General features: G+C 45.9%; 1 protein-coding gene across 1 annotated transcript in view; it reads left to right on the top strand.

Moving 5' to 3' along the window:
* The window catches only part of LOC8038547, a 67,055-nt gene that overhangs the window by 43,992 nt on the left and 8,366 nt on the right, over nucleotides 1-14,697 (top strand). Inside the window, exons 14-15 of the mRNA XM_029972457.3 lie at nucleotides 8,204-8,326; nucleotides 14,384-14,486. Coding sequence (XP_029828317.2) covers nucleotides 8,204-8,326; nucleotides 14,384-14,486 — 226 coding nt within the window. The remainder of the gene's footprint in view (nucleotides 1-8,203; nucleotides 8,327-14,383; nucleotides 14,487-14,697) is intronic.

Genomic DNA, 14,697 nt, shown 5'->3' with positions numbered 1-14,697 from the left:
GTCGTCTATCCACGTCTTGACACCTTCATTGTCCACTGTGCACTTCTCTCCGGCCACGCCTTTTTGGACAATTGAGTACCGGTCTTTAAACCTCCACAGACACCCGATTCTGCTTCAAAGCCCTCAATCTTGAGGACGAATGCAAAATCTCTCGCCTTGCCTTGTAACAATAGACCGGAGACTGGAATGTTGCGGGCACGGATGTCCAAGAACCATTCCTAGAGTGCTTTCTTCACCTTGTCGTATGCCGGCTTCCGGATGTGCCTGCCGTCCGCGTTCGGCCGTTCACGGGTTTTGTCCTCGATAGCAGCTTTGTTTCTTAGGATTGTTCTCGACATACTTTTTGGGATCTCGTAGGCGACGGCTACGTCCAACTTCTTCTCGCCACGCTCCACACGGCGAATGATCTCGACCTTGTCGGAAAGGGGCAGAGCTGGCCGCTGCTTAGTCGTCATTATGCGAGCTAAACGGCCAGCGCACACCTCGCTCAACCAGGCGCAGCCTCACAGTGCGGAAAATTTACAGCGTAATGAAGGAAGCGATGGAGGCAGGTGAACACAGGCGAACAGGCCAGCAGGCGACGACGCAATGACGTGCCAACAGCACCTGACATAGCTGGCAGACCTGCAACGCGATAGGCTCAAGGAGCAGACGATAAAAGGAGGCCAAGGTCGAACGAGCTGTTGCCAAGGGCCAAGCGGTGAAGTCGCCCAAGCTGAAGGAAAGCCCAAACAACCGAAGGGCTTCCTCTTTTTTTTATTTCGTTCAGACGGAGCGCGAAGGAGAAGGAGTTTGTCAAACATCACTGGGCCCCTCCTCTCTCTCGCTCGATCTGCAATGCGACGAAGCCGAACGTCTCGAGCACCGGTATTCGACACATTTTTCTCGCGGTTACCAGCGCTAGGATTTTGGTATATCGAAGGTGTAGTTCGTTATGCGAGATATATATTGCATGCGCATTACACTGAGAGGCTTGCATGTTCGATATAGAGTGTAATTCGCAGTAAACGAGTTCGTTGTAATCGCAGGTTTGACTGTATTCACTGGGAAAATGTGGCAGGATCCTGCAATCTCATCTGAAGCTCAAAGTCAAACCAAAGGGCACTTTTCTCGTCTTCAAATGAAAAGTTACTGTTTCTAGACTTTGAGCTGACTGGTTTTAGTTGAAATGGATGTTGGCTTATGTCTCATGCGGTCGCACCCAAATGGCTGCCTGCGGCTGCTGCAGTGATATTTTTAAAATAGAGGGGTCTCATATTAGTGTACCCTATTTACAGATTTCGTTTGAACCCAAGACTACATTCTTCACTGGAATTCTGAGCACACTAATGTACTGCAGATTGACGTTAATCTTTATACTTGTCCTCTGCCTCGAGGCTTGTTTGGCCCTTGAAGACTAATACTGAAATCCAGGGTGTCGAACCGGAACCGAACCGAACCGAAAACCGGAACCGAACCGTTATTTTCAGCCGAACCGGAACTGAACCGAACCGAAATCATCGCCGCCATCTTGGAACTGAACCGGAAAAAAATATAACGGTAACCGGTTCAAAACGGTTAGCCGTAATTTTTTTTTTGCTTCTTTTGGTATCACAAAATTAATATTTGGGAACAAAAAATTGACAGCTGTGTTTCTTATGTATTGATCAAATCGTCATATACAGAATTGCAATGTATGGTACATTGTCGGATTTTGAGGCGCTTTTATACTCATACTTTGATTAACCATGTATCACGTGGTCACGTGACGTCATGGTGTCAAAACGTGCTGTCAAATTGTGTCACGTCACGTGACTCACTGCGTGAAGTTGATTTAATTTGAGAAAGTCACTAGATTTATTAACATATTTGACACCGTGACGTAACATGACTTCCCGACTTCGCATTGAGAGTCACGTGACACCCTGACGTACGTGATTTTTATGACCCCGTGCGAGTGCTCGCGTTCACGACAATCGGCGTCGCCAAACATCTGGGTAACGACTCACGTTCAATTAAATATGATAATATACCAACTGTAAAAATACCTGAAGCTGAGTCCATGCTCTATGGTTTCCCAAGCCCCCTGCATGACTATGATGAACACCTACGGTATATAATTACCGTCAGATAACGTGGCCGCTTGCTCTAATTGCAAGCTGAGGAGGAGAAATCTGTTTCTTTTATTTTTTCTGCGTCTGCCATTGCGTGGAGGAGAGAACTAATGAATGTTTTTGCAAGCTATCAACATCAGGCATTAGTTCCTAAAGGTATTTACTAAAAGTACAGAAATAGTTGTACGACCCATTTTACATCATTGAGCCACCCAAACATGTTTCGTTGTTGTTGAACTGCCTCGGAAAGTTGTCCCCAAGAATAGACGTATTGAACTGACTAAATGTGACTAATTAATTCAATGATAAAAGTGTGTACGGGAGAGATACTTAAAAAGAAAGATCCGTTGTGGCCTCAGACGGATAGCCGAACGTTGGCAGCCGCTCTAATTCTCACAGGAGCGTCGCTCTCAAGTTATTCTCCAAGTGTTGACCACATATGCATTTTGTTTAAACTTCACAGTTGGGTTCAAAATAATAGCAACGGAGGGTTACTCTTAAAAAGTGGCAAATATAATTGTCTAATTAACATTCCAAAATGGAGGAGGCAGTTCCTTAGGAATAAAAAGTATTCTTCAAAGGAGCAACGAAACAAAAAAAGAGGGGTGGGGGGGCTAGGTTTTGGAAATATACTGTGTTATAAAGGTTCCCCTGTCCCGCATCTTCGGCGCGGAGCAGAAAACGTGGCCCCGGGAACTACTTTGTTTGCAAAAACGCTCTTGCCAGAAAGCGCGTTTTCGCGCCCGCCGATGATGAAAGGCTGTGTGAGGGGGAGGGGGGAAAGGAGGTCCCAGCAAAATGAAAGATTTTTTTTTAGGGGGGGGGGGGGGGGGTGGGCCCCATGGGCCCCCTCCTGGCTACGTGCCTGCGTCACGTGCATACCATGTCAAACAGTGCAGCTTTCTGGTGAAATGCGATGTTCGCAACATAGGTGTCCAAATTGTAAAGTTGTGCAGTATTTATAGCAGTCTCGCGATGATATACGGCAGCTTAATAAAATGTTAGAGCACATGACTGGTAAAGCACAGAGTTGTAAAGTGAGGGCCCAAAGCAAGTGAACGTAAGACCGAATATAACACTAGCCTTCCGAGGCAGTATTTCGCTAAGTTTCGAGCTTATGCAAGCTGATAAAATCTGATTCATAATAAGATTTTCATAATCTTTGTCTGTCCTTCACACTATTTATGTATAACGAGGAGTGTCATTGTAGGCATCTCTATGTATTTCTTTTTATATAAGGGGCGTTGTGTAAGCGATTGTTTAGAAAAATACTATTTTCTCTTTCCCTCTGCACATTTCGTGTATTAGCCCTCTGATCTATCATGTGAGCATAAGGTCCTTTTAGGCATACCCAGCAACCCAATATTTCACTATCCAATCCGCGTTTTGAGGATCGTCCTCTCGTGTCGGTCTCGCGGTTTTGTGAACTTTATAAAGTAATATTTATTGATGATAATAAAAATATAGTTAATTACGGACTGAGGATTTCACAACAAAACGTCCATCATCTTAAAGATATACATCATGAGTAAACCCCCACATTATCTGAAACAGGCTCTGCAAATATTTTTGCGGCGTTTTTATCCTCGATAGGCACGTCATGAGTGATTTGGAAGAGCCTCACACAAATTTCTGATTTTGAAGCTAATTTAAATAACTATGCGTTCCTGACACATACAACTTCTGAAACATATAGAAGTCTGCTATTACCTCTTTTATATGGTGAACATAGCTTTCATGGGTCTGTGAGTTGGACAAAAACAAAGTACACATGGGCGCTTAGCGGACCTATGACGATTGCGCACGCAAACCGTCAGAAAGTGTACAATAAAGTAGCTTCCATGTTGAGTAGCGCATTAAATACTACTTCGTTTTATTTACACAAAAATCATCGATTAGCAAGGATGAAACTTGTTTGCAAATTGAACTGACCGCATCTTGTCAAGGACAGGACTCAACAGCCAGGCTATGCCAGCTATGCCAATTTATCTTGTATAAGAAAATGTTTACATGGGCAAGGGCTATTTTAGGGCAGATTCGATCCGGGTGCGAAGACACTTATAGAGTAGATTGGACAGTTTCGATCACTCATTCCTGCATTATTCGTCGCCTGTGTCAGCGTCAAGCGCCTTCCGCGCGGAGAGCCACCTTGCCTGCCAGACGGAGACCCAGACAATCGACCAAAAATTTCGTCCAGCCCGGGCTTTCCCATTGCACCTCCGTGGAGCCCCCAGAATCGGGCCCCCCGGTTTACGTGACCCGGGCGGGATTCCGAGGCGAGAGGAGCAGGGCGTCGGGTTACGTCTCACCGAGGAGAAGCCCCTTCGCAACAGAGACGACTCCGGGACGCCGTACGATACGGACGGGACGACCGCTCTTTCTTCCGACATAATGTAACCTTGTGTAACCGATTGTAATCCCAGTTAATAAACGTCCGGTTAATTTTAAATCAACCCCAGTCTACGCCTTAAACTTACGATCACCTACAAACTCCCAAAAACCCAACGGATAACCTGACACCTGCATTATGGTGCTGAGTGTAAACAATGATCGGTTAGAAAAACAAGCATTCTGATTGCCGCTCAGTGTTTCTGTAAAGGATAGAGTGAAGCTTGAGCTCATACTTTCATGACATTTTGGAAATTGTATTGCTTTTAGCTCATGACGAAAATAATCCCTGGAGAAGGTGAACAAGAGGGACAAAGGACAAACCCAAATCTCCAAACACAGCTAGTCGACTGGTGCACGACCGAAAAAATCCACCTGGTCCTGGTATTGAACCAGTGACCTCTCCATTTCCAGTGGAGAGGTCCTTTGTTTCTCTTGTTCCCCTTCTCCGGGAATTATTTTCGACATTCTTGTCCAGCTCGCTTGCACATTTGCATTGAATTGCATTATAATCTTTTAGCTCACTTGTGTCGTCATAATATGTATATATTATGTAACGTATTTCATAAACCATAGTTCATGATATATGTGGCGACATAACTTTTAATACTGCGACGCAAAGTTGTACCAATCACGGGCATTTTATGTGACCTACCACACTTCGCCTACAACATTTTGATACTTCTAAATATATCAGCTTGAAATTTAGAACTATACTTAAATATGAAGGAGGAAAGGAAAGGAGAGAACAGTAAGGCTCTAAAATTCAAGCTGATTTATTTACAAGTATGTACGGAAAAGCTCAACTCTTTACTGTGACTTACACATTTTGAGTCAGGTAAAATATATGTTACCGGTAAATAACGGGGTTTTGAGCTGTATTAACACTACGTTCTGTCTGTTAATGTAGATTTTCCTTTACTGTTGCGTTGAAATTAAATAACAAAATATGTTTTTGGCAGCTTAAAATAAAAGTGGATTGTACGAACGATAGGAAAAACTATATATAGAAATTCGTTTCACGGTGTAAATAGTGTCTATCGCCAGAACAGAGCAGAAAATATATTCTCAATTTAGTGGTTTAAACCGGTTCGAACCAGTTCAAACCGGTTTGAACCGTTATTTTTGGCTTCCCGGAACTGAACCGGAACTGAACCGAAAGCCGTGAACCCGAACCCGAACCGAACCGATAAACATTTCGGTTCGACACTGCTGAAATCTCCCACAGCACGTGTGCGAAAAATAATTGCAGTGCTCCTGGTGAGCCTGGACAGGGTCTCTACCAACCTGGAAAATAGGGAAAACAGGGAATTGTCAGTGGATTTGGTGATTCGGGAAAAGTCGGGAAATTTCCACCCAAATCAGCCTCGGTCAGGGAAATTGGGATTTACGTTCTCTGAGCAACTACAAATAATGCATATGTGGTGTGACATATTGCATGCGACTCAGCTGGCATGCCAATGCAAATTTCTTCTTGAAAACTTGAGTCTAGGCGGATTGCATCCTTTTTAAATGTGCTCATCAAGACAAACTTCTCTCCTTGGGCTCGCACTTTAAAACGGGACATTTATTTAGCAAGACATACTGAAGAATACACTGAGAAGGCAATAGCGTGCTTGGTCACCAGGGCACGGTGACCAAGCACACTATTGCTGTCAGTTATACCTGTGTTTTCCACATCAAAACTGCACTTCAAACACATCATGTCCCCTTAGGGTTTGATCGGGAAATATATTTATAGAATAGTCAGGAAAAACCTGGGAAAGTTGGGGGATTTGAAAACACTATTTAGGTAGACACCTTGCTGGAGTCTCCGATAGCAGACAAACTCTTTAAAGCAAATTGGTAAAATGGCCCCCCTCAAAAAAAAACAAAAAAAAAAAAACGCATTATTATAAGGTTTTTTTGTTGCCTTCAATGTTAATAAGACATCTACAGCAGTGACTTTCAACCACTCATGTTTTGGGGACCCCTTCTGGATCAGTAGAAGTAATGGGACACCCCATTCGCTAGTGGGGAGGGTGGGTATTGGATGATTACAATGACAAAGGGGTAAATGAAGAAAACGAGTCAGTGACAGATTCGCCCCGAGCGAGTGCACGATTGACTCTCTTCCACTTTCCTACCTTTAAAATTACTATAAGATGATGACGAAGAATACTAAATGTGTATAAACCAACTTCGAAGCTCCGAAACGGAGAATAATCAACCCTACTGACTGGGCACACGTGGTTTGGTCTTTTTGGCTTTATGGAACAACCAGCATTAATGAAAAGGCTCAAGGTACACCTAAGCACTTATGAGTTGTGAATGCAAAAGCATGCTCGTCAGGGGTTTCCCCAGGAATTGAAATTAGGGGGGATGTCTAAATTTTTAGGGTGGGGGCATTGAGAATAGAAGAGTGTGCGAATTAAAGGGGGGGCCTTCAGAAAAACAAGAGGGGTGTACATCCCCCCTAGGGGGTGTGGAGGGAAATCTCTGATGCTCATCATTCTTCCGCTTCCTTGTTTCGTCTGCGGCGCGTTTGCGTTGGCCGAGCGTGCGCTTTCCCACCTCCTCGCCGCTCCGACCTTGGACGCTTCATGTTACCGGCGCGCTCGCGGCGCGGACATGCAGCACCATCGGGTGGCGGCCGTTGAAACTGACGCGCAGCGGCCAAGGGGAGCCTTGTTCCTTGAAACTATGACTCGCGCTAGCCAATGGGGGCGAAGCCTAAATCCATCGGCTTCACCCCGCTCCTTTAGAATCGGGGTAACCAGGTGCCACTTGGCTAGGCTTTTCGCGTGGTTTTAAAGTTGGGAGATAGCGGCTTCACTTGGAGGAAGGAGTTTAGGTGCCATTTGGCGCGGCTTCAAAGCTGATAACGTCTGCTCGCTCCATAAAACAATTAATGCTTTCACATTAAAAAAAAAGTTTTATTGCTTGGCTTGATTGATGGTTGAGAGCTTTGGGGACTCCAAGAAGGCCTTCCGAGGCCCCAAAAGGTCTGCAGGTCCCCATTTGAGAACCACTGATCTACAGTTGCATCAATGAAGGACATATATATGGGTGTTTTCATTTCAAATCGTGCAGGAAAAAGGGGTTATGTCTCAAAAACTTTTGAATAAAATATATATGCTGGGAAACTTCTTCACTAAGATGAAACTGAAAGCCATTTTGCATCATATTTTAGTTCTTGTATTTTTTACTTCTGAAGGACCAAAGGTGAACTTTGGGATTTGGGCAATCGTCGTTTAATAAATGAATAGATGTCTTTCTGCATGTGCTATAATTTGCTTGTCACTGCGGTTGGGGTCATGATTGCAGTTGTGGTCGTTTCGGTTGCGGTTGTGGGAAAGTGTGGCTCGCAAAGCTTGAGAATGCCGCGAAGCCTATGCAGTACTGTCGAGACCGGTTATAACGAAGTCAATGGGAATAGAAAAGCACTTCGCTATATCTGCTATTTTGTTATAACTGACTTAGGTTATAACGAAGTGCTAAAGTGAATGGGAAATCGTGATTGCTTCGCTGTAGCCGCTATTTCGTTTTAACCGACTTCGCTATAACCGGTCTCGACAGTACTTCATTGTGTCGTCTGCTTGTTAAGACTCCTAATCTGCTAGGGGCACTACTGCAACCGTTTGCCGTCGCTCTCATTGGCTTTTAGAGGAGTTTTCTGTATTGACGAAGCTAGATAGTGTTTTGGTTTAACAATATGCAGCATTCGTGTTTATGATTTTCAGGTCGCTTGATAAGGGGCATAACAACAATTAATGCGACAGTGAATGCAACCTCAACTGCATCAGGGGACCAAACGCCAGTATGCCACCATGAAGGAACACCCCCACTTGACTTGGACCTCACTGGTATTTCTCTTTCCGGATGAATTACTTGGTAGAATTTTGTGTATCTTGGTCTTGTAGTGCAGTTTGGGTTTGACCACATTTCAGCAGAGCCACTCTTCATTTTTTTCAGGAAAACCTTTTACTACATCGGCATCTTCACTATACTCTGTTGCAGCTAAGTTACAAAAAGCAGGACAAGCTTCTCCCGCCAAGTCCCCCACTCGTTCCACTTTAGCAGAGGGAATGCTGGAGAGGAGGCAAGTTCACTCACCTCCTTTCCAGCGTTCGCCCTGCTGAAGTTGAAAGAGTGGAGGGCTTTGCGGCAGGCATGCACATAGCCAGGGGAGGGGGGGGCCATGGGGCCCGGCCCCCCCCTGAAATCTTCTATTTTGCTGGGGCCTCCTCTCCCCCTCCCCCTCATACAGCATTTTGTCATGGGCATGCACGTAGCCAGGGGGGGGGGGGGGCCCTTTGGGGCCCGGCCCCCTCTGAAATCTTCTATTTTGCTGGGGCCTCCCCCCCCCCCTTGAAACAAAATCCTGGCTACATGCCTGGCAGCAGGGGCTTGTCTTGCATTTCTTAACCTGCAATAGAGTGTACCAGTGCACGTCTGAAAAGCATGTAAAAATGTTACAAATTTACTTCAGCTTTACTTCACTATATTAATATTTTCGTACTGCTGGAAATTAGAAGCTTATCCACATTAGAACACACGGTTGGGCTCAGTGAGTTTTAATGGGCTGTATAGCAGCAATGTTTGTAACTCAACATTTGTTTCTTGGTGATCAGCTTGGGTATAATCTGCACAGAAGTTGCACTTCGGAGAAAGAGGCAGTTTTCTTTCATAGGTGAAGCCAACTTGGAGGGAGAACCTACGTACCAATGTGCGGCTCTGATGTCGCACTGCTGCGGCAGCCGTAATGTCGGCGCGGCATGTGCGCAGTCGCTCCCTTTCACACGTATCTGGCTTCTGTGCACGCGCAGTGCCCACACCTAATGTGCGCAAACGTGGACTTGTTCATAAACAGCGTGTTGGTTTATAACCAAGCATTTAGGAGGACTTGTGTGCATGGTGCCATCAATGTGTACAGCTGAGCTTTTGCTCACTCCTGCCAGAAAGAAACACTGCAGAGAAACCCTTGGAATGGAATACTGTATGATGCTGATGAGGCCAATTGTAGGGAGGTCTGAAGCAATCTTAAAGCTTGAAAATCCACTTGTACCTAGAGGTCTGCATGGGTACGGGCCAGCCCGCAGGCCACGGGCCGGGCTCGGGCTTCACGGCTACATTCATGAAGCTCCCGGGCCGGGCACGGGCCTTGCTTTCAAGTCTACAAGGCAGGCCAAGGCGGGCCAAGCCGGCAGTTACTTCTTTTTTTTTTTTTTTTAGCAGCAATTTTTTTAAAGTGTTTTTGGTGTTTGAGAGAGAAGGACCATAGTGGGTGGAGATCAAATGCTGAAAGCATGTGTGTGTGTTTGTATACGTTTTCGTACAGTTCGGTGTGTGTGCAGCAAATTCTCTTCCAGAGCTCTGGCGACGCAGCGGACATTTTCGTCACTGGCGGCGCTGCCGTCGTGCAGAGTCGCTTCTCCTCTTTAACACACATGCATGCGCCTACACAATGTGCACACTCAAAGGCGTAAACCATATACTATGCGTACGAGTGTGCATCCACAATATGGGTGAAGAGGTTCCCCTGAGGGGTGCTTTTTCGAAACAATTTCTCGCAAACAAGCGCAAAAGACGAGGTTTTTTTGGTTGTACACAGTGGGAGTTGGCAATTTAGAACTTTGCCCGTCTTTTGTCCGAATCTGTCATGACATTTCCCTTTCTTTTCAACTTTGACATATGGTTTTGTTTGCTGCTACTTGTCATTTTTATTTTTTTCGTCCTTTCCGATATGCGGGTTTGGTCGCAAGAAAGGACGATGGGGGCGATTTTTCTTAGCGAGCTGCATAGGCCCGCAGATTCGTCCGACTAATAAAGGACAGCAAAATTAAAAAAAGGATGCTTACTGCATTGACTGTACCGTATCAACATGTGCAGCAGTGGCAAGTGAGCTGTCATGCAGTGCTATTTGTGAGCTACTCGTACTAGGAGAAAATGTAGCGGGCCTCAGCGGGCCTGTGAAAATCAGCGTCAGCCGGGCCGGGCTGGGCCGGCTGTCAGAAATGGATAGCGGGCCGTGGACGGGCCGGGGCCCAAGAGACAGCGGGCGGGGCTGGACCGGGCCCCTAGATATCGGCCCATGCAAACATGTACCAATGTGCAGATTGGGTGTACGTTCTGGAGACATACAAAATAACTATGGAATATGATTTACAGAGGGTGATGCATCACCCTCTGATTCCATACAGAGGCTGATGCATCACCCTCTGTATGGAAAGGGCAGTTGTAAATCGGCTGGAATTGTTTTGTTACCTGGGGTGCTTCCACTGTTCATGCTGGTCGTGAACGCCAAATATTTTTAATGAGCTGACTGGAGGAGAACCAGCAGGAATAAAAGGGAAATGGTACTCTAAATTGTGTATGTAGCTTTGTTGCTTTCTAGATATCTACATGAAATGTTTTATGCTTAGAGGGTTATAGCTCCTATTTTTGTTTCTACTCATTGGTGCTCATATCACACTGTTCAAGATGCACGTAGCTACTCGCTGCCCATTTTTTTAAATTCATGTACATTCAATTTGGCATGAGAATACTTATAATTTTTGTCTATTTCTACCGTAAAATACCTGGGGAGCGCCCACCCCGCTTTCACTGAAAACTAGATTAGTCTAGACATGGGCACTTGTCCGGTCAAATCAGGCACTTAAAGGGGTACTCCGCCGTTTTCTTCATAGTCCCCGATTTGCCTAAAAGCTTGCTAGAGACACCAACAAACATCGCTGAACTAGTAACCCAAATATTTGGACAAAATAATGTTTTTTTGTGCAGTTACAGAATTTACAATTTTGGACCTCATCGTGTTTTTCAAAGTGAAAAGCTCTACGGGCAACATTGAAAAAGTGACGTCATGGTTGGGTAGGAGTTCACTCTTTAAGCTGTAGACTTTGTTCACATCTGATTACAAACAGTTTCATGGTGTCAAATGAATGCTTTGGAAGGTCGCTCCAGCCCCCGCGCAGCAGCAGGATACAAATGCTCGGCATAGTTCATATTTAGACTGCCTGCTCGAACTGCAATCCAGCCCAACCGTGACGTCAGGGCAATGAAAAGCGCGGGTATATTCGAATCTTCGTTTTGGCGTCGTTTTCATTTGCCGATTTCACAAAAACTATTCTGAATTTCGCGATACTAAATAGCACACCGAAAAGAGTAACGGACGGCGATTTCGAATATATGGTTAGTTGGGGTTGCTCAAAATATCGCCGGAGTTCCCCTTTAAAGGGCAACTCCACTCCATTTTTACAATTTTTGGGTTATGATCTGTTTAGTCGAAGCCGGCGGCCCTGAATCACGAGATATAATTTGTTTTTCGGTAGTGTGTATAGTTTTGTAGATATCGCGAATCCAAGTATCGTTCCGGCGGCGCGGCGAAACCGAAACTAGGGGTTGAAGCAACTTGGCAACACTGATACTAGTGGCGCGTCGTCGGCATGACCTAGTTCTTGTCCCGCGCTTCTGAGCCGACGCGCCGACAAGGTTGGCTCAATCGCACGTGGAGTTTCAAAAACAGAAGGTTAGAAGCACGTTTTCTTTTTTTACCGCTTCACTTTGTTAATATGCACCAAATGTAGTAGGTTTTAGTGTGTATTTATAAATTTGCTGGCCGAAAAGCGAATTCGACTGCTATAAATATGACGCGGTCGGTGCCGGCGCAGCGTGACTGTATGTGTTTCTTGCTCGCGGACCGAGAGAAAACGAAATAATGGGAGATAGATGGACAGATCTATCCACAAGTGGTCTAAGTTGCTAAGCTAAGGTGCCTTTATGTGTACTCTAGTTAGATCAGCCGCTACCTGCTGCGTCCGGTCGATCGTGCTGGAGCAGCCGGCGGACGGTACGCGAACAGCGACGGCACCGCATCGTTCTTCAAAGACGCCCGTTTCGTGGAGAAACCCGCAACAGTCAGCAGCCGCAGATCCCGTGTGTAGGTGTCTGACGTAAAGTGCTGGGAGCAGAGCTTCGCGTTGGAGCTCGGAGTCAACGGTCTTCCGAAGTTTATCGGGCGAACGGCACCGACCCACACCTTGTGCCTCTTCCGGTCTCTTGGGAACTGGTGGAACCGCAGCTCCGGGTTGCGCACCGGGTTTTTGGTGCAACACAGAGCACTACAAATCCTGCTCGACATTGCCCAACGCGAGTCTGGCGAATCTCTCCGGCTCCACGACGCGCGCGTGAGCGAGCGGCACCGCTTTGCTCTCTTCCGCGCTGTCGCGGAAGCAATGCTGGAGTTAAAGGAACTGCCTGGAGGATAATAAAAATAGGGAAACACAGGATAATGTGGTAAACACCTCGTGCCGTCAGCAGAATCGCAGAATGCCACGGGAAACGAAGCGCTCGCGGCGTCCGTACGAGAGCGTAGGACTAGAACTACGTCATTGCCCAGTGTTGCTTCACTAGCTCACCCGGTGCCAGCGTTGCTCACCCGCTTTCGGGCCGCTAACCGAGCCGGGAGAACATTTTTAATTTTTTAATATTGGTTTTAATCGCTAACGCGGCGTCGGTTTGACGTGATATTTTGGGTATGACCGTATTTTGGCCTCCTAAAGCGATATCAGTCATTTCGATAGGGTCGACTTTTTGAGTGGAGTTGCCCTTTAACAAAATTGCTGTATTCCCAAATTTGGAACACGTTAATTGTGGGCGCTTGAACGAAGTGGGCATTTCCTTGGTATTTTATGGTATATTCAGATTGTGGATTTGTGGGGAACTTTCTTTTTAAAGTTTTATCGAAGGAACCTAATGTGCTCATTAGTTCATGCATGGAAATAAATGAGATTTCAGGTCATTTTTCCAGCAGAGTGCTATATCAGTGTTTACTATAAGAGAGGTTCTACTTTATTGTGTCTGATTTCAGTTGACATCATTTGAAAATTTATTTTGAACTGCCATCTAAGAAACAATGTGGCTTTCTCATGACTGGATTTTCTCATACTGCCGTAATGTTGACCATTTTGAAGGCACTTTCAAAGGTGCTTTTCCTGAAGGGTCTTCTATTACACTTCAGGCACTTTTCTTTAAAGGAAAGGCAAAAGTCATCTCATCGTAACATTTACTTTGTTATCCTGACGAAAAAAGGAGATGAATAAAAATAATGATAACATGCAGAATGCCCCCCTCCCGCCAACACTGCCACATGATGCAGCAATCACAGACTTCCCACACTGATCCCACAACTTAGTTGCGATTAAGGAGTTGGGACATGACCAGTCAAATGGTAATTACTAGGATTGCACGATGGCATTAAAGTTAGGAGTCATGACTCATGTCACATCCTTGATACATGCTTTTACACAGGTTGGACTTTGCAGGATGATTTACTTGGGAGGTTAAAAGGACCTGTTTGTTTGGGTTGTTCTTCGCTTGTGAGGTAATCCTGACCTGCCCACAAAAAAGTGTGCCAGCGTGCGCCTTGTTGTACAGGATGCGGCCACAGTGTTTCAGCACTCTATGACATGGTGCTACACAAAGGTCTTTTTGTTTTCTAGAGTATCCGCGTATCAATCGAAGGCACGCAAGGCGCGGCAGCATTATCTGGTCCTAACCTGTTCCCCTAGCGGGCCTCGATGGATCTCGTCAGTGAGTGGGCACATGACAGATACGCCACTAGAGGCGCCGGCTGCCAGCGCAGTGGCTATTCATGGGTGATCCGAGAATGCGCCTCATTTCGACGATGTCACAACAGCAGTCCGTGCTAAAAAACGCCCTTGTGCTTCCGTGCCTAGATAGGCAAGCTGTGATCGCAGTTTGGGTCGCAGAAATGTCTTTGTTGAGCACCCCCAACAGCAAAGTGATGGGCTTCATCGGTGACAGGATCTCCCATAGGGAGCCATTCTGTGGGCAAGTCGAGATTACAGTAGGTCGTGGTTTAAACATACTCTTGTAACCCCACCTAAACTTGTTCTGTCCAGTGCTGCTCGAAGGGATGCAGTCGACGAGGGTTGACGAGCCGTCCGTTCGAGAAGAAACTCTCAGGGGCACACCTGGGCATTGCCCCCCTGAACTTTCTTTCAGGCAAGTCTGAGTACATTGCTTGTTTTGCACATGTTTAATTAAGAACATGTGTATGCAGAATACCTTAAAGCTAGGTAATATAGGAAGCTTGCACCGATGCATCTGCAGCGGTTGGGAGACCACTGCACATGTACATCAGCGAGATTTTTGCCCAGTGCATACCGTATTTACTCGCAGAATGAACGCACTTTTTTTTCCGAAAAATCGATGC

This window comes from Ixodes scapularis, unplaced genomic scaffold (genome assembly GCF_016920785.2).
Source record: "Ixodes scapularis isolate PalLabHiFi unplaced genomic scaffold, ASM1692078v2 PGA_scaffold9__187_contigs__length_104089568, whole genome shotgun sequence".
Lineage (NCBI taxonomy): Eukaryota > Metazoa > Arthropoda > Arachnida > Ixodida > Ixodidae > Ixodes > Ixodes scapularis.
This window is presented reverse-complemented; position numbering and strand designations above follow the sequence as displayed.